The sequence below is a fragment of the Pipistrellus hanaki genome (assembly GCF_964339955.1).
Source record: "Pipistrellus hanaki genome assembly, chromosome: 13".
NCBI lineage: Eukaryota > Metazoa > Chordata > Mammalia > Chiroptera > Vespertilionidae > Pipistrellus > Pipistrellus hanaki.
In genome coordinates this window covers 28,122,048-28,142,255 of record NC_140515.1, presented here as the reverse complement: position 1 = coordinate 28,142,255, position 20,208 = coordinate 28,122,048, and the positions used below count along the sequence as shown (strand labels likewise).

The window sequence follows — 20,208 nt, the reverse complement described above, 5'->3', positions numbered from 1 at the left end:
CTCCCCTGCCAGCCCGATCGCTCCCAATTGCCCTCCCCTACTGGCTTGATCACCCTAACTGCCCTCCCCTGCAGGCCATCTTAGCCTTACAGATAAGAAAAAGCTAAAGGAGTTCAGCACTGCCAAACCAGTATTATATGAAATGCTGAAAGGTATTCTTTAAGAAGAGGAAGAAGAAGAAAAAGGTAAAGATAAAAATTATGAACAACAAATACAAAATCTATCAACAAGTGAATCTAAAAATCAAGTGAATAAAAAATCTGATGAACAGAATAAACTGGTGAATATAATAGAATCAGGGGCACAGAAAGGAGTGGACTGACAATCCTTGAGCAGAAAGGGGTATGGAGTGTGGGAAGAGACTGGACAAAAATCAATCACCTATGGATGAGGACAGTGGGGGGGATGGGATGGGTAAGGGCATGGGTTGGGCTGGGAACCAGGTGGAGGTAAGCTAGTGCGGGGGAAAAAGAGGAACAACTATAATAATCTGAACAATAAATATTTATTAAATAAATAAAAAGGAGTTTCAAAGGATTTTCACTGGTAGAATATGTTTCGGGAATATGATACTACATGAGGATAAAAAGAGATATAGGAAAAATTCTAGGCATAGTTGATTGGGGGGGGGGGTTGTCTAATGAAAACAGACAAACTTATTGGAACAATGGTTTAAGAGGAAAAAGGTGAAAGATGAGGCAGGAAAGTAAGCTTGGAGCCAGAAGGAAGATACCATTAACTCTTGATCAATAAATGAATGAGCGAATGTGAGCAGTCTGAGGCAGGCACTTCTTTAGTATTGGTGTACAAGATGGAAGCAAGAAGGCTCTGCTTGTCCAGAGCTACAGCGGTAGCTCTGGGAATAAATTAAAACATACATACAAAATATACTGGGAAGGAAAACTGAAATAACTTCATTACTAATGGGAAGCAAGGAATCCAAAATTACTCTGAGGTGCAACAGAGCTAGAAAATTCCAAAGCAGGAGCTGATCTGGGAACTGCAGTGTGTGTGAGAATGAAGATAATGAAATGTCCTGAAACATTCTTTGAGGAGATAAATAAATCAAAGTGAATTTGAATTTTTTAGTGGTCTATCATAAAACGATACTCAGTTTCTCTGACCTTTGTCCTTTGATCTTGGAAGAAATCACTGTAGTGTTTAAGCAAGGAAACCAGCACCGTGTTCTCATCATACTTGATTAGGAAGTAAGGTAATGCTGGGACTCCTTCAGCTTGACACAGATCATCATATGCACGCTCAAGGGCTTGAATCTGGAAACAGGAAACAGTGAGTTATTCTCCAGGAATCACATATATGGTGCTGAGCTAAAAACTGACATACAATAAATGGTAATTTCAATCCAGAGGACTGGAAATGACTGATCACATCCCTATTTCTGTTCTGCAGCAAATGAACATAAAAGTGACCTAAATAATGCCACTTCACTTTTACATAATATTTTTCACATGCATGGTGGTGTCTCTTAGAGGCACAAAAGGACATTTTGTGGTACAGCATGGTAGTTCTCTAAGATATGAACCACAAAGGTTGAGAGAGGTATCCAAACATTATTTCTCTTCTGCGATAACCAAGCATGATTCTATGACTTTTATGAATTTTAACCTGAACCGTTCCATAATCTTTAACAGCTTTAGTGAGACACATTCATCTACCAAACAACTGACCCATTTGCAGTGCACAATTCAATGTTGTTTTTAGCATGTTCACTGGATTATGCAACCATAACAATGATTTGAGAACATTTTTGTCTTAAAAGAAACCTCACACACATCAACAGCCAATTCCCATGTATAATCCTTTCTCCCAACTTATATTTCTCTTTGGGAAATTAGTTCCACAAAACCATATCCTTTGATGTTTCTTAGTAAACACACTTATTATTTTTTAATCAGTAAAGGCTGCTCCCTGTTTTCAGAATTCAGGGTTTTAGTAACTGATGTGCTTCATGAATTCAGATATTCGTGCCACTCAATTTTTGCTTCAATAACAGTCAGAATTCTTTGGTTTAGGTCTGTGTTCTATCAGCCTCATTATTTTCATTGCTCTTTTCTGGACCATTTCTTTCTTTCTTTTAATATACTTATTGATATTTTAGAGAGGACGAGAGAGGGATAGAAAGCTAAAAACATCGATGAGAGAGAAACACCGACCAGCTGCCTCCTGCACACCCCCTACCAAGGATGTGCCAGCAACCAAGGCACATGCTCTTGACCGGAATCGAACCTGGGACCTTTCAGTCCGCAGACCAATGCTCTATCCACTGAGCCAAACTGCTTTCGGCTGGACCATTTCTAGTGACCTTATTATCTTTCTTAAACTGCAAAGACTATCTCTGCATGTACCATTCCAGATACAGAAGTTTTGCATCTTGGCATAAGGGAAGAAGAATGTCTTCTATTTGGTTTCAAAGGCTCTCATTCCAAAGTATAGTGCCTTATGATCCCCCCACTGAAAGTGAAAACCACATTTTAGAAAATTCTTTGTCTTTTAAATGTTCCTATAATTCCTCCTTACTGGCTTAGAATTTTAGCAAATGTCACTGAAATCCTGGAAAATTATTGTTCACTACTTCTTCAAAAGGATTTTGTAAACATTTTGTAAATAAACCTGTTCTAAGTACCATCATTGGAAGATTCCATAGTGACCAGCTCTTCATTCAGAAAAGTGTCCATCTGTCTTTAGAGTGTAGTAGATAAACTAAGCTTGCACATTAAGTCCAATTGTATTTGCATTTTGCTTTATTTGTTGATACCTGTTTTGGTGAAAACCTTTGATCCAAGCCCACTGGCCCCTGAATGAGGGGTATACTTTCAGGAAGGCAGAGAGCAGGAGAGCAAAACCAATAATAGAAGTGGTACTTCTTCAGATCCTAAAAGAAAGAAAGAATATAGCAGGATATCAGAATAGCACCAATGATTACACTGAAATGCATCTTTTAATGTAACTCCCATAATCAGGTAAGACAGAAGACTGATGCACACAAGATATGACCAGCTTCTGAAAAATTCTCATCTCCAATAGAACACATGATATTTCTGTCATTATTTCAAAACATTCCCATACACCACATATTACTATATCAGGATAAACATACTTTTTTGACCATGTGCTACAAAAAGTGTTCAGTCAGTAACTGACATCATTGTCATCATTGTTTAATACACAAAACTACCCTGGGTGGTAACTATTATCATCCCATTTTATAAACAGAAAACTAAAGCTTAGAGAGGGGAGAACTTGAACAAAACAATGTTATTAAAGAAGCTGTGCTTATTTATAATCTATATTTGCTGAGATAGCATTGCTCTCAGAAAAGCTTTATTGGTAAAATTCAAATCAACAACTATGAAGCACTTGTTACATACAAGGCAAAATATTAGACATAGACAATAAGAAGATAAATCAAGCCCAGTCCCAGCCCTTGGGCAGCTCACTTTCTGCACAAAGCAGAGATAATGTGAATGCTGTATGTGTCACAGAAGAGGTTCTAAGAACTAAAAACTTTGGGCAAGACATACAGGAGAAAGAACTGTGAAGCTGCCCTAGATACTGTTCCCACTCAGGCTGAATGCTCTTGCCTCTGAATTCTTGCGGCATTTGTGGCCTGAAAAACTAATGTGTAGGAACCCATAGTAATGCAGCTATTTGATAGCTTACCTGCCAGTCTGTTACCACTGACCACAATGCAATTTATTTGACTAATTAATATTTCTCCTTAAATCTTGCTAGGAATAAAAAGTAGGCCGAAAACTGTTTTGGCTCAGTGGATAGAGCGTCGGTCTGTGGACTGAAAGGTCCCAGGTTCGATTCCGGTCAGGGGCATGCCCATTGGTTGTGGGCACATCCCTGGTGTGGGGTGTGCAGGAGGCAGCTGGTCGATGTCTTTCTCTCATCGATGTTTCTAGCTCTCTATCTATCTCCTCTCCCTTCCTCTCTGTAAAAAATCAATAAAATATATATATTTTAAAAAGTGGATGTCTCCTCCTTTCTGAGATATAATTCACATACCAAAATATTTTTATTGAGATATAATTCACATACTATAAATTCATGATGCTAAAGTATATAACTGAGTGGTCTATTTAGTATATTGACAAGTTTATACTACTATCACTACCAATTATAGAACATTTCATCACCCCCCCCTACAAAAAAATCACCAAAAAACCATTAGCTCAGGGATTTTCAACTGATGTACCACAAAAAATTTTAAAATCTACAATATCTGACTACTTAGTAAGGGGCACTGACCTCTTCTCCCTTAGATTGTCAAATTTAAAATATGACAACCGTCAACAAAACAATAGCCATCCAGTGTGCATGAATCAAACTTATACCTTTTTTTTTTTTTTTTATCAGATCGGCAAAAAAAATATATTTTTTGGTGTACTGCAGAATTTTAGTAATTAGTTTTTGGGTACCAAGAGATGAAAAATGTTGAAAATTGCTGCATTAGCAGAAAATTCCCTTCCCATGGAAATCACTAATCTATTTTGTCTCTATGCATTTGCCTTTTCTGCACTTTTCATCTGAATTAAATCATACTAGATGACTTTTTAAAATATAAACTTTATATATGTGTGTGAGTGGGTGGGTGTGTCCAGCTGAGAAAGTCTAATAATTACAATTTCTGCACTCTTTATTTCTGCCATTAATTGATCAATTAGGAATAAATTTTCTTTCAACAAGAGCAAAACAAACTACAAAACTGAAGTAATGAGGTGTCTGTTCCTTTGAGTCCTAAAAACAGCAGGAAAAAAAAAACACACCAACATCTCCAGAGATTATTTCTTTTTTGTACTTAACTGATTTGTCATAAACGACCTTTAGTAAAAGGTTAAACAATTCCAGATGAAAGACTTCACAATTTCTAAGAAGCTTTATCAGGCCATCCTCAAAAGTCCAAAGGCATGAATTTCTTAGGATTCTTTTCAGGACACAAAAGGTCTTGATTAAATTAACATAATGCTCTTTGTGCCTGAAGATTTTAAAAGATAGAGACTTTTCATTCTTTTAAAGGTAGGCTAAGAATGCTCAGTAAAAGGGCAATAAGCCAACACACATACTGAGTCTGGGAAATGCATTAAAATGTTGAGTGAAAGTGAATGTTATTTTTCTCTTTAAGTGCAAATTTTCAACTAAATTCCACTAACTAGAATTCTTGGTATAGAAAATATAATGATGTTCAAGCAACAAAACTAAAAATATTTAACTAGCACTATTTATATCTATTCTAGTAGTAAACCTACAAAATTACTCAATTTTACAAATTATTAACATCAAATTGCACCTAGAAATTCCATAAAGAATTTAAAACTTTTTCTATACCCCCACTATTACACATTAAAGCAGTATAACTTGTTAGAAAATGTGATCCTTTTATACAGCAGCCCTTTGATACAGCTTCCAGTCTTGATTCTTATCATTCTCTCAGTAAATCAGAGAGGCAACATTCAGAGAAAATGGAGGATTAGTTTGTGGGGGAGGGAAAAAAATAAGACTTAAAACTTGGCAAAAAGAAAAAAAAAAAGAAAAAAATTTTCTTGTGGGAAAGAGGATTAACTAATGAAGCTGTAGTAAAGTAATACACTTAATGTACACCAATATCGATATATTTATATGCCCCCTCCAAAGAATGTATTCTAAAGAAATAAAATGAACAGGGAGAAAAAAATCAGTATGGCCATTATTATTCACTGAAACAAATACAATGAGTATTGGAAACAATCTAGCTGTACAAGAGCCTATAGAATATACACTCGACATAATAGTATGTAGTCATGCTTTATTATAGAGGAAAAAATAGTTTTATATGTAGATGTATAAAGACATACACACATATAAAACACAATGTGTTTATTGAATTTTGCTTTATTGTGCTTCACAGATGCTGTGTTTTTTACAAATTGAAGGCAAGACCTTTATCAGCAAAAGATTATGACTCCCTTTCTTGCAAATACTAGCTTTACTGTAGTAGTCTGAAACCAAACCTGCGATAGTTCCAAGGTATGCCTGTGCATTGCATATATATGTAGATGTATATGTGTGTGTGTGTCGCTGCTATCTCTACAACAGTGGTTGCCAACCTTTCGGACCTCATGGATCGCCAGTTGGCGACCGCTACTCTACAATATACACTGACCACTTTCCCCATCATTAGGACCAGCTTCTTTCCCTTACAGTAGATGTTACACTAATGTGATTTATTTTCCTCTTTAAAGCTGACCTCAATGTTCATTTTAATTAGATATCACTTATATGAAACATTTTTCCTTCTTAACAAAACATAACTGTGTGGACAAGCAAGGTAGTGTCATCTCTAATCTACAACAGCTTGAAGATGGCCAGGGTCCCTGAAAGATTACCTTTTCCTTATATCAATGAACAAAGCAACCAAGCTCTGCAGGACTGTATTTAATAATAACATAAGCAACAACCACTACTCCCTGAATCTGACTTTATTGTGTCCGGAATGATAAGAGTTTGATGACTGCGCTATATAAGCCATACAATTATTACCAGTAATATGTATGATTATATCAGTATGATCAGTAAGAATGAATTAATTTTGCATTGGTAGTAAGGGCCAGCAATATTGACCACTAACCAAATGTAGATTTATTTAACGGCTAAAACTTGAATGACACAAGGTAAAGGCTTTGGGAGAAGAGAGCACACTGTTCTTTGGCACAATGGGGTTGACCAGGGCATTTGAGCATGTGCCGTGACCCAGAGTCCATTTACTTACTGCAAATGTCAAAAGGAGGAATTTGTTGAGGAGGACAGGGTTTCTGAGAGCAGCACCTGATTTTATGGATTCCCATATCTGCCACAAGAAAGAAAAAAAAAAGTGTCAAGGTAAGTTATCAGCATCTCTGAGCTTTTCACTCTCAAGTGAAGCACAGAACTCTACAGCCCTGAACCCTTCTTTCCCACAGGCCCGGCACCACTTTTCCCAGGCAGTGAAGTGGGCTGTTACCTCACTCTGCCCACTGCCCACTTCTCTCCTCCAGCCACTCTGTAACAGGCTACGGAAAGGGAGAGAACCCAGAGGCCTCCTCTCGGTGGGTCTCAGCATGCCTGTTATTTCCTTCAACAAATATTCTTTCCTAGTATATACCAGGCACATCAGGGTTATAAAAATAAATAAAAAAAGTCACAGTCCATACCCACAGGAAGCTTACAATCTAGTGAGAGATTCAGGCATAAATGTCCAAGTATACCATCAGGTAGGATGTGTATCCTAGAAGGATGTAGAATTCCTGAGAGGACCCCCAAACTGGGCTGAGAGATGGGAGGGAAAAGAGCCAGGAAGGACTTCTGGGAGGCAGTGATTTGAACTATGTAAAGTAAGGTAGTGTCATCTCAAAGTCTTATTTCAGATTATTTCACCCTGAGATATGAAGAAAAGAGAATGAACTTCAAATTTATGAACTCAGCAAGTTCTGTGACTAGAAGCAGAAGCTGGTACTGGTCAGCAATTGCTTGTCACAGATGTTTTAGTAGCTAAGATTAGTTGCTAAACATTGTGTCACTATGCAAGACAAATAAACGGTTCTTATGTGCCAATAAGAACCATTCCCTACATATGGGTAGAAGAGGGAATTAAGCAGAGAGAAGTTCCTGCTACTGAAATAATAACCGCAGAGGAGCAGGACTGCTGCAGAGCAGATCCGAGCTTCTGATCAGCCAAGTGGGAGGACTTGTGGGGAAAGTCCAAGCCCTAGACAAGGAGTGAGAATTCTTGTGGGGAGCAACCTGCTTTCTCCATGACCCAACTTTGGAGCCAGCCTTTTGAATGTGCAGCCAAAGCAGAAGCCAGAATCAGCCAAGAACAACCATCATCACGTGCATTCATCACGAGGGACAGAGGGACACCTTCTTCAAGGCAAAAGGCAGGAAACTTCCCTCTCTGACCATGGCCTGCACTCACATTAAAAGGCTCTTTTTATTATTGTTTGTTTGCTTTTAACTATATTTTTACTTATATTTTTAGAAAGAGAAGGTAGAAAGAAAGAGAGAGAGAGAGAGAGAGAGAGAGAGAGAGAGAGAGAGAGAGAGAAACACAGATGTGAGAGAAAAACATTGATCAGTTGCCTCCTGAATGTACCTGGACTGGAGATCAAACCAGCAACTGGGTATGTGCCCTGACTAGGAATCAAACCTTTCGGTGCACAGGATGACACTCAAATTGAGCCATACCAGCCAGGGCAAGACTCTATTATTATTATTATTTTTTTGGACTAGTGTGAAGACTATTCGATTAAGTGAGTTAGAGGGCATTTAAATAAATTGTCCCCCATTTTAGTTCTTCACAATAACTCAGATATGAAGAAGTAAAGGAAAGACATTCCAGGCAGAGAGAACATCGTGTCCTGAGAAAAGAGGAGAACAAAAAGCAGGTGAAAGAAGGAATGGGAAGTGATTTACTGTGACCGGGTTAGAGAAGGCAGGGGCACGAGTGACAGGACAGAAAGGCCACTGAGGCCAGGACACGAGGGGCCGTGTAAATCACACAGAGTGGTTTAGATTTAGCCCTGAGGACACTAGAGAGACTACACTATCAGCTCCAACAGCACTCCAGTGCTTACAACTGAAAAGCCTCTGCAAGGGGCACAAAGAACCCAAAGGCATTCAGACATAAAAACAGAGCTCAGACAGAGGTCAAGCTGTTTCAGAATGTTATAATGGGTGGTCAGCAGCAAAGCTTTTCATACACTGCCCTGCATTCTGGCCTCACCCGAGGTGAGAGCCTCAGTGTCTTCTCTCTGACCTTCCCACCAACACAGAAGCCAAATATCATTGAGTATCAACTTTATACTAATTTCTATGACAGATCCCTGCATTTGATCAGAAACAACATGCCTGCAGGACCACAGAAAATACAATGACTACATCATGTTTTCCCAGCTAACCTCATTTGCTGCTTGCTCCAAAAGTAGCTTCTTATCTGCAGCCTTGAAAGCCTCGAGTGTGTTGGTGTTATACAGTGTTCCAACAGCTGGGCAGCAATGGGCTGGGGTGGGAGCATTCCTGGATACAACAGAAACGTGGTTAACAGGCACAGCTGGGACTCAGAGAGCCAATGACAAACACACCAGCTCATCAGTGAGAGACAGAGGACAGTACTCTGGAGGAACAAATAGAAGACTGTACATTTCTTTGGAAAAAGATGAAAATATAGCTTAAAAAATAAAAACAGGCATTGAATCTCTCAAAACCTCCTATATTCCCTTTATCCTAAACTCTCAGCATGCTGTTCTTCCACTACCCCACAAATGTAAGTTCTTTCTCTATTTTTTATTTTTTTCTCCACCGTTAACCTCAAAGGGAAACATTATTTATTAAACTTCTACTCTGCCAAGAGCTGTATAAGGCTTGAATTCTCATAACATGTTTAAATAACTTGCCTAAGGTCATATAAGAATAGGTAGAGCTAGAATCTAAAGTCAGAACTAGTTAACTCCAAGATGCTGTGCTGCCCATTCCTCACCCAAGCCTTCCCAGGGTTCAGGGCCCCATTCCAAACCTTCCTCTTCCAGGAAGCCATCTCCCGCCCATTGTCTCTGATAATGGTTTATATATAAAACAAAGCAAAATATTTTAGAGTGTTTTCAAGACAAACAGTCAGATCCCGCCAGTCGGAGGACAGGAAGCTCCTTAAGGGCCAGGAACATGTCCCTCTCTTCTGACTGTCCCACAACCAAGCCCCGCCCAAACAGGCTCTGAACAGAGCTCTTATGGGCAAATCCCTGGTGGCTGTCTGAGTCACATAGACAAAATGTGTTACACCTGGGCCACCTGCCAATCCATCACGTCACATGTGTACAGTACAATGCCCAGGAAGGCTTCACAGTCTTCAAAATAATCAAAGCCAAGAGAGGGAAAGATGAGTTGATTCTGAACACAAACTTGGATGTGGAGAAATCTGCTCTCTTCTCTAAAATGATTAACTTGTGGTTTAGTGGTTACAGATGATGTTAAATAAAAATATCATCTCAGCAGCCTAATACTGTTGTCACTTAACAACTACTGCAGAATAGAAAAACGCATTGGTATTTATTGCACTGATGGTAGCTGTATTTAAAAGACCGGTGTCTCTTCATTCTAATTCTGAATAAAATTGGGTTCAGAGGAGCTGCAAGAAGAGATCTAAGCCTAGAACAGGTGTGAAGGGGTGCAATGAGTGACAAAGAGTCTGCCAAATGCAGTCTGTAAGGCTCAGACACCAAGCCCTGGGGTGAAGCAGTTTTCAATGTCCAGAGCCTTCCTTTGGGATCTGATAAGTTAGCAATCACAGGCTGTTTGTCACCCGTCTGCCCCAACATAAGAATATTTTTAATCCAGGTAAAATGAGGCCATCAAAAAGTAGTCCTGATGAGAAAATGATATCATGAAAAGGTGAGATTAAGCCAAGAGGGGAAAAGGGAGAAATTTCTTCCAGGGACTCAGGAGAAATTGAAAAACTAGACCTACATTGTGCTAAAGAAAACACTGCTGAAACAGAAGGAAGAGGACAAGATCTAATTTAGATACAAGCACAAGAGGAGGAAGATACTCTCCTTCCGAAATGTCCAAATGTCCTGGGTGTGTGAAAGCCATGCCCATGCCTTGCTCTGAGAGTGGAAGAAACCACATCATGAGAATTCAAGCAACAGCCAGGACAGCTATGCTCCTAGGACATCAGTGCTTATGCAATTAGTGAGTGAGAACCAGAGGACCTTTCAACAAAGAAGCATTTTTTTGTGATTAAAGTTCTAGCAGGGGAAGTGACCCGGGAAACAAATATAAAAAGTCATCTTGGGAAAGAAAACTATTCTTCTAGTTTTTCAAGATTTAAGTTCCATTTGTTCCACAAAGAGGTGGCTCAGATGAGAACTGGAAAGAGCCCTAGACTTGAAAATAAGAGACTTTAGTTCAAATTCTAGTCCTGAACACTTGTTTAGTTTCCTATAATAATTCCATTTACAGGAAATGTCCAGAATAGGCAAATCTATGGAGACAGAAAGTAGATTTGAGATTGTGTAGGGCTGGAGGGAGAGAAGAGAGGAATAAAGAGAGATTGCTAATGAGTACAGGGGTTTCTTTTGGAGGGTGATGAAAACGTCCTGGAATTAGATACTGGTGGTAGTTTGCACAACCTGGTGAATATACTAAAAGCCACTGAATTGTACATTTTTAAATGGTGAATTTTATGGTATATAAATTATACCTCAATAAAGCTGTTTACAAAAACAGAATTAGAAATCTTCCCTACAGCCAACAGTGAACTCAAAATAATGTGTACATTAATCTTAAAGACTGGATCTCATAAAGGCCTGAGCCCAGGCCTGTTATTTCTGAAAATTTGTCTTTCACTTCACTCAATCTCCCAGTGATTACTCAAGAAAGTACTGAGATTGTTTTGCACCTGATATTACACGTGGCCAAACCAGGCATGTGGCCAGAGTCTCCAGAACAGACAGGCAGTGGAGGTGGTCAGGATGGAATAAATCCCCCAGAAGGGCTGAGGTCGCTTTTCACACTTGTAGGAACCTTACTCCACAGCTTTGCATGGCCAAAGGGAACTCTGGGAAGGCGTACTCAGTCTGGGAGCATGCTGCATTATCTCCTGCTTTCCAAAATAATCTGAGTTTCTGATGATAACATTCTCTCACAGAGTCCATTGGTATCTTTCCATCAACCACATGTTATACCATTTGGACAGCCATGCACTTAGACTGCTTCTAAGTAAATGCAACTATTATTTGAGTAACTAGTACATATCCAGATCTAGAATAGGTAGTAGTAAGATAGAGAATAAGAGACAGCTTGAGGCCCACATAGATAATTTTGCATGAGTCTTCTTTCCTTAACTACTTTTTAAGTTATTTGAGGGCTCCCCTTTTCTCTAATTGAGTTCATCTTGAAGCTTAGCAAAGAAAAATAATTCTTATGCCTAAAAAAGATAAATGCTCCTCAAGGGAAAGAGGCCCAGGGAAAGAAAAACTTAAAAAAAAAAAAAAGTTTCATGCTTATACAAAAATTGTCCACCAAAATCTATTCTCTTCTTAAACAGAAACAGAATACATATAAGATGCTGGTAGCAGGGCACCACATATCCCAGACTTCCTTGCAAGATAACTGAGGCATTGCACTCTCCCCAGCAGAATCACCTGGCTAGGACCTTTAAGAGACTGGGAATATTTCCTCTACCTGTTTTCACCCTGGTCCTTCCCTTCCTACATACTATTACCTGAAAGTGATGACCCCATCTTAAGCAGCACACAAAGGCAAGCCCCCTCCCCCGGATGATGAAGCCTTAAGAGGAAAGAAGAGCAGAATACACTTCTCTGGACTACAAAGTGGACTATGAAGTGATCATTTACCTAATACAATTTAGAGAGCAGAATCCTGTGTTGCTAATTCTGGCAGAGATCCAAGAGGCTTCCAGGGACTCAGAGTAGAGGGGATCTATCTGGTGCTGTGCAAAGCTGAAGTATTCATGGCAGTTGTGAGAAGTAGGACTGTTAGCTCTTCAACTGTATCTTATGCCTCTATGTATGCCCAGTACCTAGCACATTCTATTATCAAGATACAGAGGAAACAATTAGTAAGTATTTCTGAAATAACTATTACCTCTCCATATTTATTACAGCACAGAGCACACTATAATGCGAATATTTATCTTCTACCTTTATCCAGGGACCTCCAGAGCTCCGTGTTTCATAAGTCTTTGTATTCTGAACACCTACACATCCTGCATATAAGCAGCATTCGGTGTTTGATGAATAAATTCATAAAGATTTTCCTATAAACCCATGCAGAGGTGCAGTAATAAAAATAAAGTACAATAATAAGGAGCTCCAAGTGCATTCATTACACTTCCAAACTGTCTTAGTCTGTTTGGGCTGCTACAACAAAATATTGCAGCAAGGGTAGCTTATAAACAACACAAATATATTTCTCAGGGTTCTGGAGGCTGGAAGCCTAAGATCAAGGTGCCAGCACGCTTGGGTTCTGGTGAGGCCCTCTTCTGGTCACAGACTGCCCACTCCTCTCTCTGTCTTCACATGGCAGAAGGAGCAAGCTATACCTCTGGGGACTCTTATAAGGGCAGTGATCCCATCCATAAGAGTTCTGCCCTCATGACCTAACACTTCCAAAAGGCCGCACCACTTAAAACTATAACCTTTGGCATTGGGTTTTTAACATATGAATTTGGAGGCACACAAACATTCAGACTATAACACCAACCATCCTAAGAAAGAGGGACTCAGAAAATCATGCACTTTTAGAACTAGAAGAAACACTAGAAGCTGAGAGTTAGAAATGAGGAAACTGAAGCTAAGAAACTAAAAGGACTTACTCTAGGTAACTTGGTTCATTGGCTGTAGATAGCCTTCAAATCCAGAGCTATTTTCATAACACTAGGGACTATGTTTTATTCTTGTTCCTCTTCCCCACTGCCTAACTGGGAGCCTCACATATTGTGAGTATTCATTAGCTAAATGAACAAATATGACCAGAAAAAAAATAAGCAATTTGTGTGAAAATCATAACTGTGAGATCACAGATTTTCTTAACTCCTTCAACTAAAACTTCTGGATCACTCAAGTTTAAGATGCTTGGATTTTGTAATAAGATCAAGCTTACTATAAACTTCAGTGAACTGCTTTTTCTATAATTGTTCCAAAGAAGGAAACTATTAATATCTTTTAAAAAATAATTCTCATTCTAGTATCAGAATAAGGACAGGAGAGAGGCAATGATGAATGTTAGACTCTCTAGATTATATTAAAACTACACTATTGGTAGTCCCCACTTTACCATCTTCAGATAATTTATTGCTTGTACACTGTCTGTACTTTCCTCATTATCTTGCAATTGCCCCCAAATTAAGTTAGTTTTTCCAAAACAGAGAAGCAATTACTAGGATCTAATTGGTTTTGACAAATAACCACAGGAATTTATTATTGACCAACCCTTAGATTTTAAAGATATAAAGATTAACATTGTCTTGCATCTATGTTACAGAATTTAATTTTATAATTTGACTGAGATAAAGGAAAAAAATGTGTTGAATTTTGGAGAGATTAAAAAAAAATTCTATGAGCCTGGCCAGTGTGGCTCAATTGGTTAGGCATCATCCATCCTATGCCATGAAAAGTTGCTGGTTCCATTCCAGGCCATGGCACATACCTGTGTTACAGGCTCAATCCCCAGTAGGGGGCACGCAGGAGGCAGCCACTTGATTATGTTTCTCTCTTGTTAATATTTCTCTCTCTCCCTCTCCATTCCCCCCCATTTATCTCTCTCTCTCTCTCTCCCTCTCTCTCTCTCTCTCTCTCTCTCTCTCTCTCTCTCTTTCTCTCTCTCTCTCAAATCAAGAGAAACTTTTTTTTTTTAATTCTAGGGTTACTTTATTTGAAATGCCCTAACCTTTGACTACTGTCATTTTCAAAAACCAGGCAGTCCTTACAAAGATCTCTTCTCTTCCCCAAACCTACTAAAGTACAAGACACTACTAAAGTACAAGAAAGTAGAAAACGTGGACCTCACTGAAGCCTGTAAGTCAGGCATGTCAAACTCAAAGACTAACATGGGCCAAATAATCAAGATTTAAGTTTATGTGGGCTGCAAAAAAGCAAAAGCTTCAATTTTCATAAAAATGTAGACTTATTTCGATAGAGAAACACTGAATACAAAAGGCTGAAATAAATGAGTAATCATTAACATAAAATAATAGAAAATATTAATAAAACTTAATATTTTTTCTTGAACATTAACTTACCAGACACTCAATAACTGCACAAATTAATAAGTGTAATGCAAATAAACCAATTTTTGTTATTCTCCGAAAGAGAAATATTTCCTGTTGTGCACCAAACAAGATAGTACAAGACTAGTGATGTGGCAATCAAGTGCTAAAATATTCGCTGCTAGTATTAGTGGAAATGATGTGCCTACACATAAGGTGTGCAAGGGAAATGAATGCAACATGATTATAGTAACCAGTCATTAGCAAACATTGTTGTTTGTTATTAATAACTAGAGGCCCGGTGTATGGATTTGTGCACAATGAAAGGAAATTAGAAGGTGGCCGGCAGGGCGGGACTGGGCAAGACGGCCTGACATGCTCTGGAGCCAACCTCCCGTGGTCCCTCCCCGGCCGGCTGCACCTGGGGCAGCACCGGGACTCAAAGGGCATCTGCGGAGTGAGCAGGGTTCCCTCTGACAGGTGGGGTCCCTTGGCCTGGCCTGCAGGGATAGGGCTGAAACCAGCAGTCTGACATCCCTAGAAGGGTCCTGCAGTGCGAGAGGGCACTTTGCACAGTTGCTGTCACTTGGCACCTCCTGTGTTGAATGTGTTCCCCCCGGTGGTCAGTGCGCATCATAGCTACCGGTCAGACGGCTGTTTAGGCTTTTATATATAAATATAATGTATAACAGGATATTGTAAAAGTTAAGTTACAAAAAATTTATTAAAACGTTTCTTACATACCGTTATATTGCCCCAGCCACAACCATATGCAGCCTGTGAGCCACGAGTTTGACATGCTTGCTGTAAGCCTTTAATTCTCAATTGTTTTATAGGCTCCCAATAAGGATCCTGTTCCACTCTTTTGTGCAGAATTCAGTTTGAAAAACAGTTCTCAAGGACCACAAAAGACATAATCAAATCCAGTGACCCTTGCATTGAATTCAGACCTTTCTGCTTCTGGCATTGTAGACCATCTCTTTCCTTCCTGAAAACATTTCCTTCTTAGGTTTCTCTAACTCTTTTTTGGTTCTTTCTCCTCTCTGACAACTCCCGTTTCATTTGGTAGTTCTGTATCTTCTTGTCCTCCCTAATCAGGTATGTTCTGGCCCTTTGTTCTTCCTACAGGAGAGTATCTTCCTCTCTTACAGCCTCATGATCTTTTCTTCATGCAAGACTCTCCAACCCAGTCTGACCAACCCTGCTTGACTCCAGTGCCTCCAGACATTTCTATTGGATGCTGTTATCTCAACATGTTCTAAAACCAACTTAGCTCCTCCTAAAATTTTAGCTCCCTTCTGGTTTCTCTATTTCTGTAGATGATAATAAAATGCCCCTGGCTACTCAATGCAATCTCAGAAATATACTTTACCTTTCTCTCATGAGTGCTTCCTAAATTAGGCCACATGTGACCTTCCACAAGCCATTTTACCTTTTGACCCATAGTTCCCTCATCTGAAAGAGAGAAATTACACCTGGCAGGTCTGAAAAGATTACTTATGTATGTGAAAATGCCTACCTATTTAAATCAATGAATGCCTCTCTTCTCTTCAGCAACTCCCCATGGCCTCTAACCAGACAAAAAACTCTTTGAGGGTATATGTCATATTTCTATGTAAATAGTAGCTTCTATACAGAAGTAGCCTAATAAACATTCAGTGATGCTCATGGATAAGCAACTAAAGGAATAAATCTAGAGATATCAATAAAGAATCATAAAATATAATCAAAATCAGGAGGAATGTTATCTAAGTCTCAATCAATCTACATGGTACTTGGCACCAAATAGGCTCTGTAAACACCTGCTGAAAAAATAAATGAGGTAGTCTTAAGCATCTAGCATTTATCTCTCTGTTATGAGAGGTAAAGAGAATAATGAGGAACTGGCTCTGTTCACGAGGAGCTACCTAAGTTTCCCTGTGGTCCACCTATAAGAGAGGTTAAGAGTACGCATTTCTTGAAAAAAGCAAATAGTGTTCTTCAATATAGATTTAGAGCAAAAAATACTCACATGTCAAAAGCACTGAACTCCAATGTTAAACGAGCTGGAAGCCCGGCAGAATCACCTACACAGAAGCATTATCACATTTTTAATCGTAAGTCATTAAAAGCAGCATTCAAAACAAAAATATTTGTGTGTAATTTTGTTCTCTTTGTTGAGCCCCAAGTGCCCCATCAAATTTGTGGTTATCCAAACTAAACAGAGGCTTAGCTTAAAATGACAGAGCTTTTGTGAATTTGAGAAATTTTCTAAGAATATAGAAAACAATTTAATTGGGAAAAAATATTTCCAATCTTCTCCCCCAGCAATAGTAAGTAATCAGTATTAATTCTTTGGATTAATAGCTGGGGTTTTACAGCACCCTTTCCTTTTCCCACAATAGGGAAAAAAGAGGTAAAAATAAACTTGGGTCAAAAGTCAGGAAATAAAATAGAAACTGGTAAAGACCATTAGCTGTAAAAGACAAAAGTATCCTTGCTAAAAGAAAGCTGACCCTTTACTGGAGGGCAGAGAATATAACAGAAGATGATGGAAGATGGAGTTTAATATTGCCTACCATTGAAGTAATAACCCTTAATGTCCTTGGGAGCTTCATCCAGCCGATACTCATTCAGCTTCTTCTGGGTCAACTCATGCCAAAATCCAACATCCAAGGCACTGCTAAAGGGGGCAAACTGCAATTTAAAGAGTCCAGGATCCCCCGTAGCTGCTGCCATTATTTGATGCCTACTGAAAAACAGAATAGAACACAACTAAATAGCACAAAACATGGTAAAAATAAACATTTGTAATAATGCTTAATTAAAACAAACAAAAGAAGAAAGGAAGTAAAACCGTTTCTATTCCCACATAACATAATTTTATATAGAGAAAATCCTTAAGACTCAACTAAAAAATGGTTAGATCTAATAAATGAATTCAGTAAAGCCGCATAATATAAAACTGACATGCAAGAATTAGTAGTGTTTCTAAGCACTAAAAATGTACTTTCTGAAAAAGAAACAAAGAAATCTACCCCAATTTATGTTAGTATCAAAAACAATAAAATACTTAGGATGAATTTAACTGAGGAGGTGAAAGATCTCTACTGAAAACTATAAGACATTAATGAAAGAAATCAAAGAAGACAGAAATAAAAGGTATACTGTGTTCATGGATTGGAATAATAATTAATTTTGTTAAAATATCAATACTACCAAAAGCCATCTACAGATTTAATGCAATCTCTAACAAGATTCCAATGGCATGTCTTACAGAGATAGAAAAAAAATTCTCCTAACATTTAGATAGAAGCACAGAAGACCCCAAATAGAAGGAAAAAATTCCTAAGAAAAAAGAACGAAGCAAAAGGTACCACACTGGCATAAAAACAGACAAATAGACCAATGGAACAGAACTGAGAGCCCAGAAATAAACCCTAGCACATACAGTCAATTACTATTTGACAAGGGAGCCAAGAATATTCAATGGAGAAAAGATAGTTTTTTTAATAAATGGTGCTGGGATAATTGGATATTCATATGTAAAAGAATAAAATAGGACATATATCTTATACCACTCACAAAAATTAACTCAAAATGGATTATAAACTTAAGTATAAAAATTGAAACCATAAAACTCCTAGAAGAAAACATAAGATTAAAGACTCTTAGCATGGATCTTTGTAATGATATTTTGAATATGACACATAAAGCACAGGCAAAAAATAAAATAAAATAAACAAGTGAGACTACATAAAACATCTGCACAACAAAAGAAACTATCAACTAAATGAAAAGACAACCTACAGAATGGGAAAGTATTTGCAAACCATATATCTGGTAGGGTTTAGTATCCAAAGTATATAAAGAACTCATACAACTCAATAGCAAAAGAACAAATGAGCAAAGGCCCTAAATAGACATTTCTCCAAAGAACATATATGAAAGGCCAACAGGTATATGGGAAAATGTTCAACATCACAAGTCATTAGGAATTTGGCAGTTCCAAAAAGTGCGGATTGATAAGTTCCCTTCACTTTACATCCTGTCCAATTGCTCCATCACCAAATTCATATTTCTGCAGCAGAATGTATAAATAGGCACACTAGATGAAATAAATACATTAAAAAGATCACTCAGAGAGATTTTTGCCTGTTTTGTGCTAAGTCTTCCAAACTTTTTTTTTTTTTTAAATATATTTTATTGATTTTGTACAGAGAGGAAGGGAGAGAGATAGATAGAAACATCGATGAGAGTCATTGATCAGCTGCCTCTTGCACACCCCCTACTGGGGATATGCCCGCAACCAAGGTACATGCCCTTGACCGGAATCGAACCTGGGACCCTTCAGTTCCCAAGCCGACGCTCTATCCATTGAGCCAAACCGGTTTCGGCATAAGTCTTCCAAACTTGTTGGATTTTAGAATTAGAGATAAGGAGCTTTGGACTGATAGTATCTATATAAAAAATGCAAAGTTAGTATTACATAAAAGTGCTAAAAATCAACATGGAGTGCGGAGCAGAGCAGGGAGAAAGCTTCTGTGAAGGAGTAGGGTGTTGAAGATGGGCAGAGGGCTGAAGGAAAAAGACAGGGAACTGCTGTGAGAAAAACCAGGAAGCATGAGCCTACCTCTTCTTAGTAGGAGGGCTACAGCAATGCACACACAAAGCTAAGTGAGTTACACAGGACAAGATGGAGAAGGCTTCAAAAGTAAGGCTGGTTCTGGCCAGGTAGCTCCGGTTAGTATTTTGAATTCACACCAAAAGATTGTGGGTTCAAAATACTGGTCAGGGCATATACCTACATTGTGGGTTTCGTTCCCAGGGCACAAAAAACTGACCAATGCCAAAACCGGTTTGGCTCAGTGGATAGAGCGTTGGTTGTGGACTGAAAGGTCCCAAGTTCGATTCCGGTCAAGGGCATGTACATTGGTTGCAGGCACATGTCCGGTAAGGGGGTGTGCAGGAGGCAGCTCATCGATGTTTCTCTCTCATTGCTGTTTCTGGCTCTCTATCTCTCTCCCTTTCTCTCTGTAAAAAAATCAATAACATATATTAAAAAACAACAACAACAAAAACACACACACACACACACACACACACACAAAAACTGACCAATGTTTCCCTGTCACATCAATGTCTCTCTCTGTCTCTCCCCTTTTTCTCCCCCTCCCCCTCTCCCTCTCCCTCTCCCTCTCCCTCTCCCTCTCCCTCTCCCTCTCCCTCTCCCTCTCCCTCTCCCTCTCCCTCTCCCTCTCCCTCTCCCTCTCCCTCTCCCTCTCCCTCTCCCTCTCCCTCTCCCTCTCCCTCTCCCTCTCCCTCTCCCTCTCCCTCTCCCTCTCCCTCTCCCTCTCCCTCTCCCTCTCCCTCTCCCTCTCCCTCTCCCTCTCTCTCTCTCTCTCTCTCTCTCTCTCTCCCCCCCCCCCCCATTCCTCTGTCCTTCCCTCTAAAAATCAATGAAA

The 20,208-nt window shown here is 39.0% G+C and overlaps 1 protein-coding gene across 3 annotated transcripts in view; it reads right to left on the bottom strand.

The window, feature by feature from the left end:
* Positions 1–20,208, bottom strand: part of ATG7 (autophagy related 7) — a 206,095-nt gene that overhangs the window by 167,778 nt on the left and 18,109 nt on the right. Inside the window, exons 2-7 of one of the 3 annotated variants that reach the window (XM_084902574.1) lie at positions 17,323–17,495; positions 16,776–16,830; positions 8,940–9,057; positions 6,773–6,850; positions 2,777–2,893; positions 1,125–1,274 (exon numbers count right to left, since the gene is read on the bottom strand). In XM_084902574.1, the coding sequence (XP_084758700.1) occupies positions 1,125–1,274; positions 2,777–2,893; positions 6,773–6,850; positions 8,940–9,057; positions 16,776–16,830; positions 17,323–17,482 (678 nt within the window). In that variant the 5' untranslated portion in view covers positions 17,483–17,495. The remainder of the gene's footprint in view (positions 1–1,124; positions 1,275–2,776; positions 2,894–6,772; positions 6,851–8,939; positions 9,058–16,775; positions 16,831–17,322; positions 17,496–20,208) is intronic. The other 2 variants (XM_084902575.1, XM_084902576.1) reach the window with 2 other exon arrangements.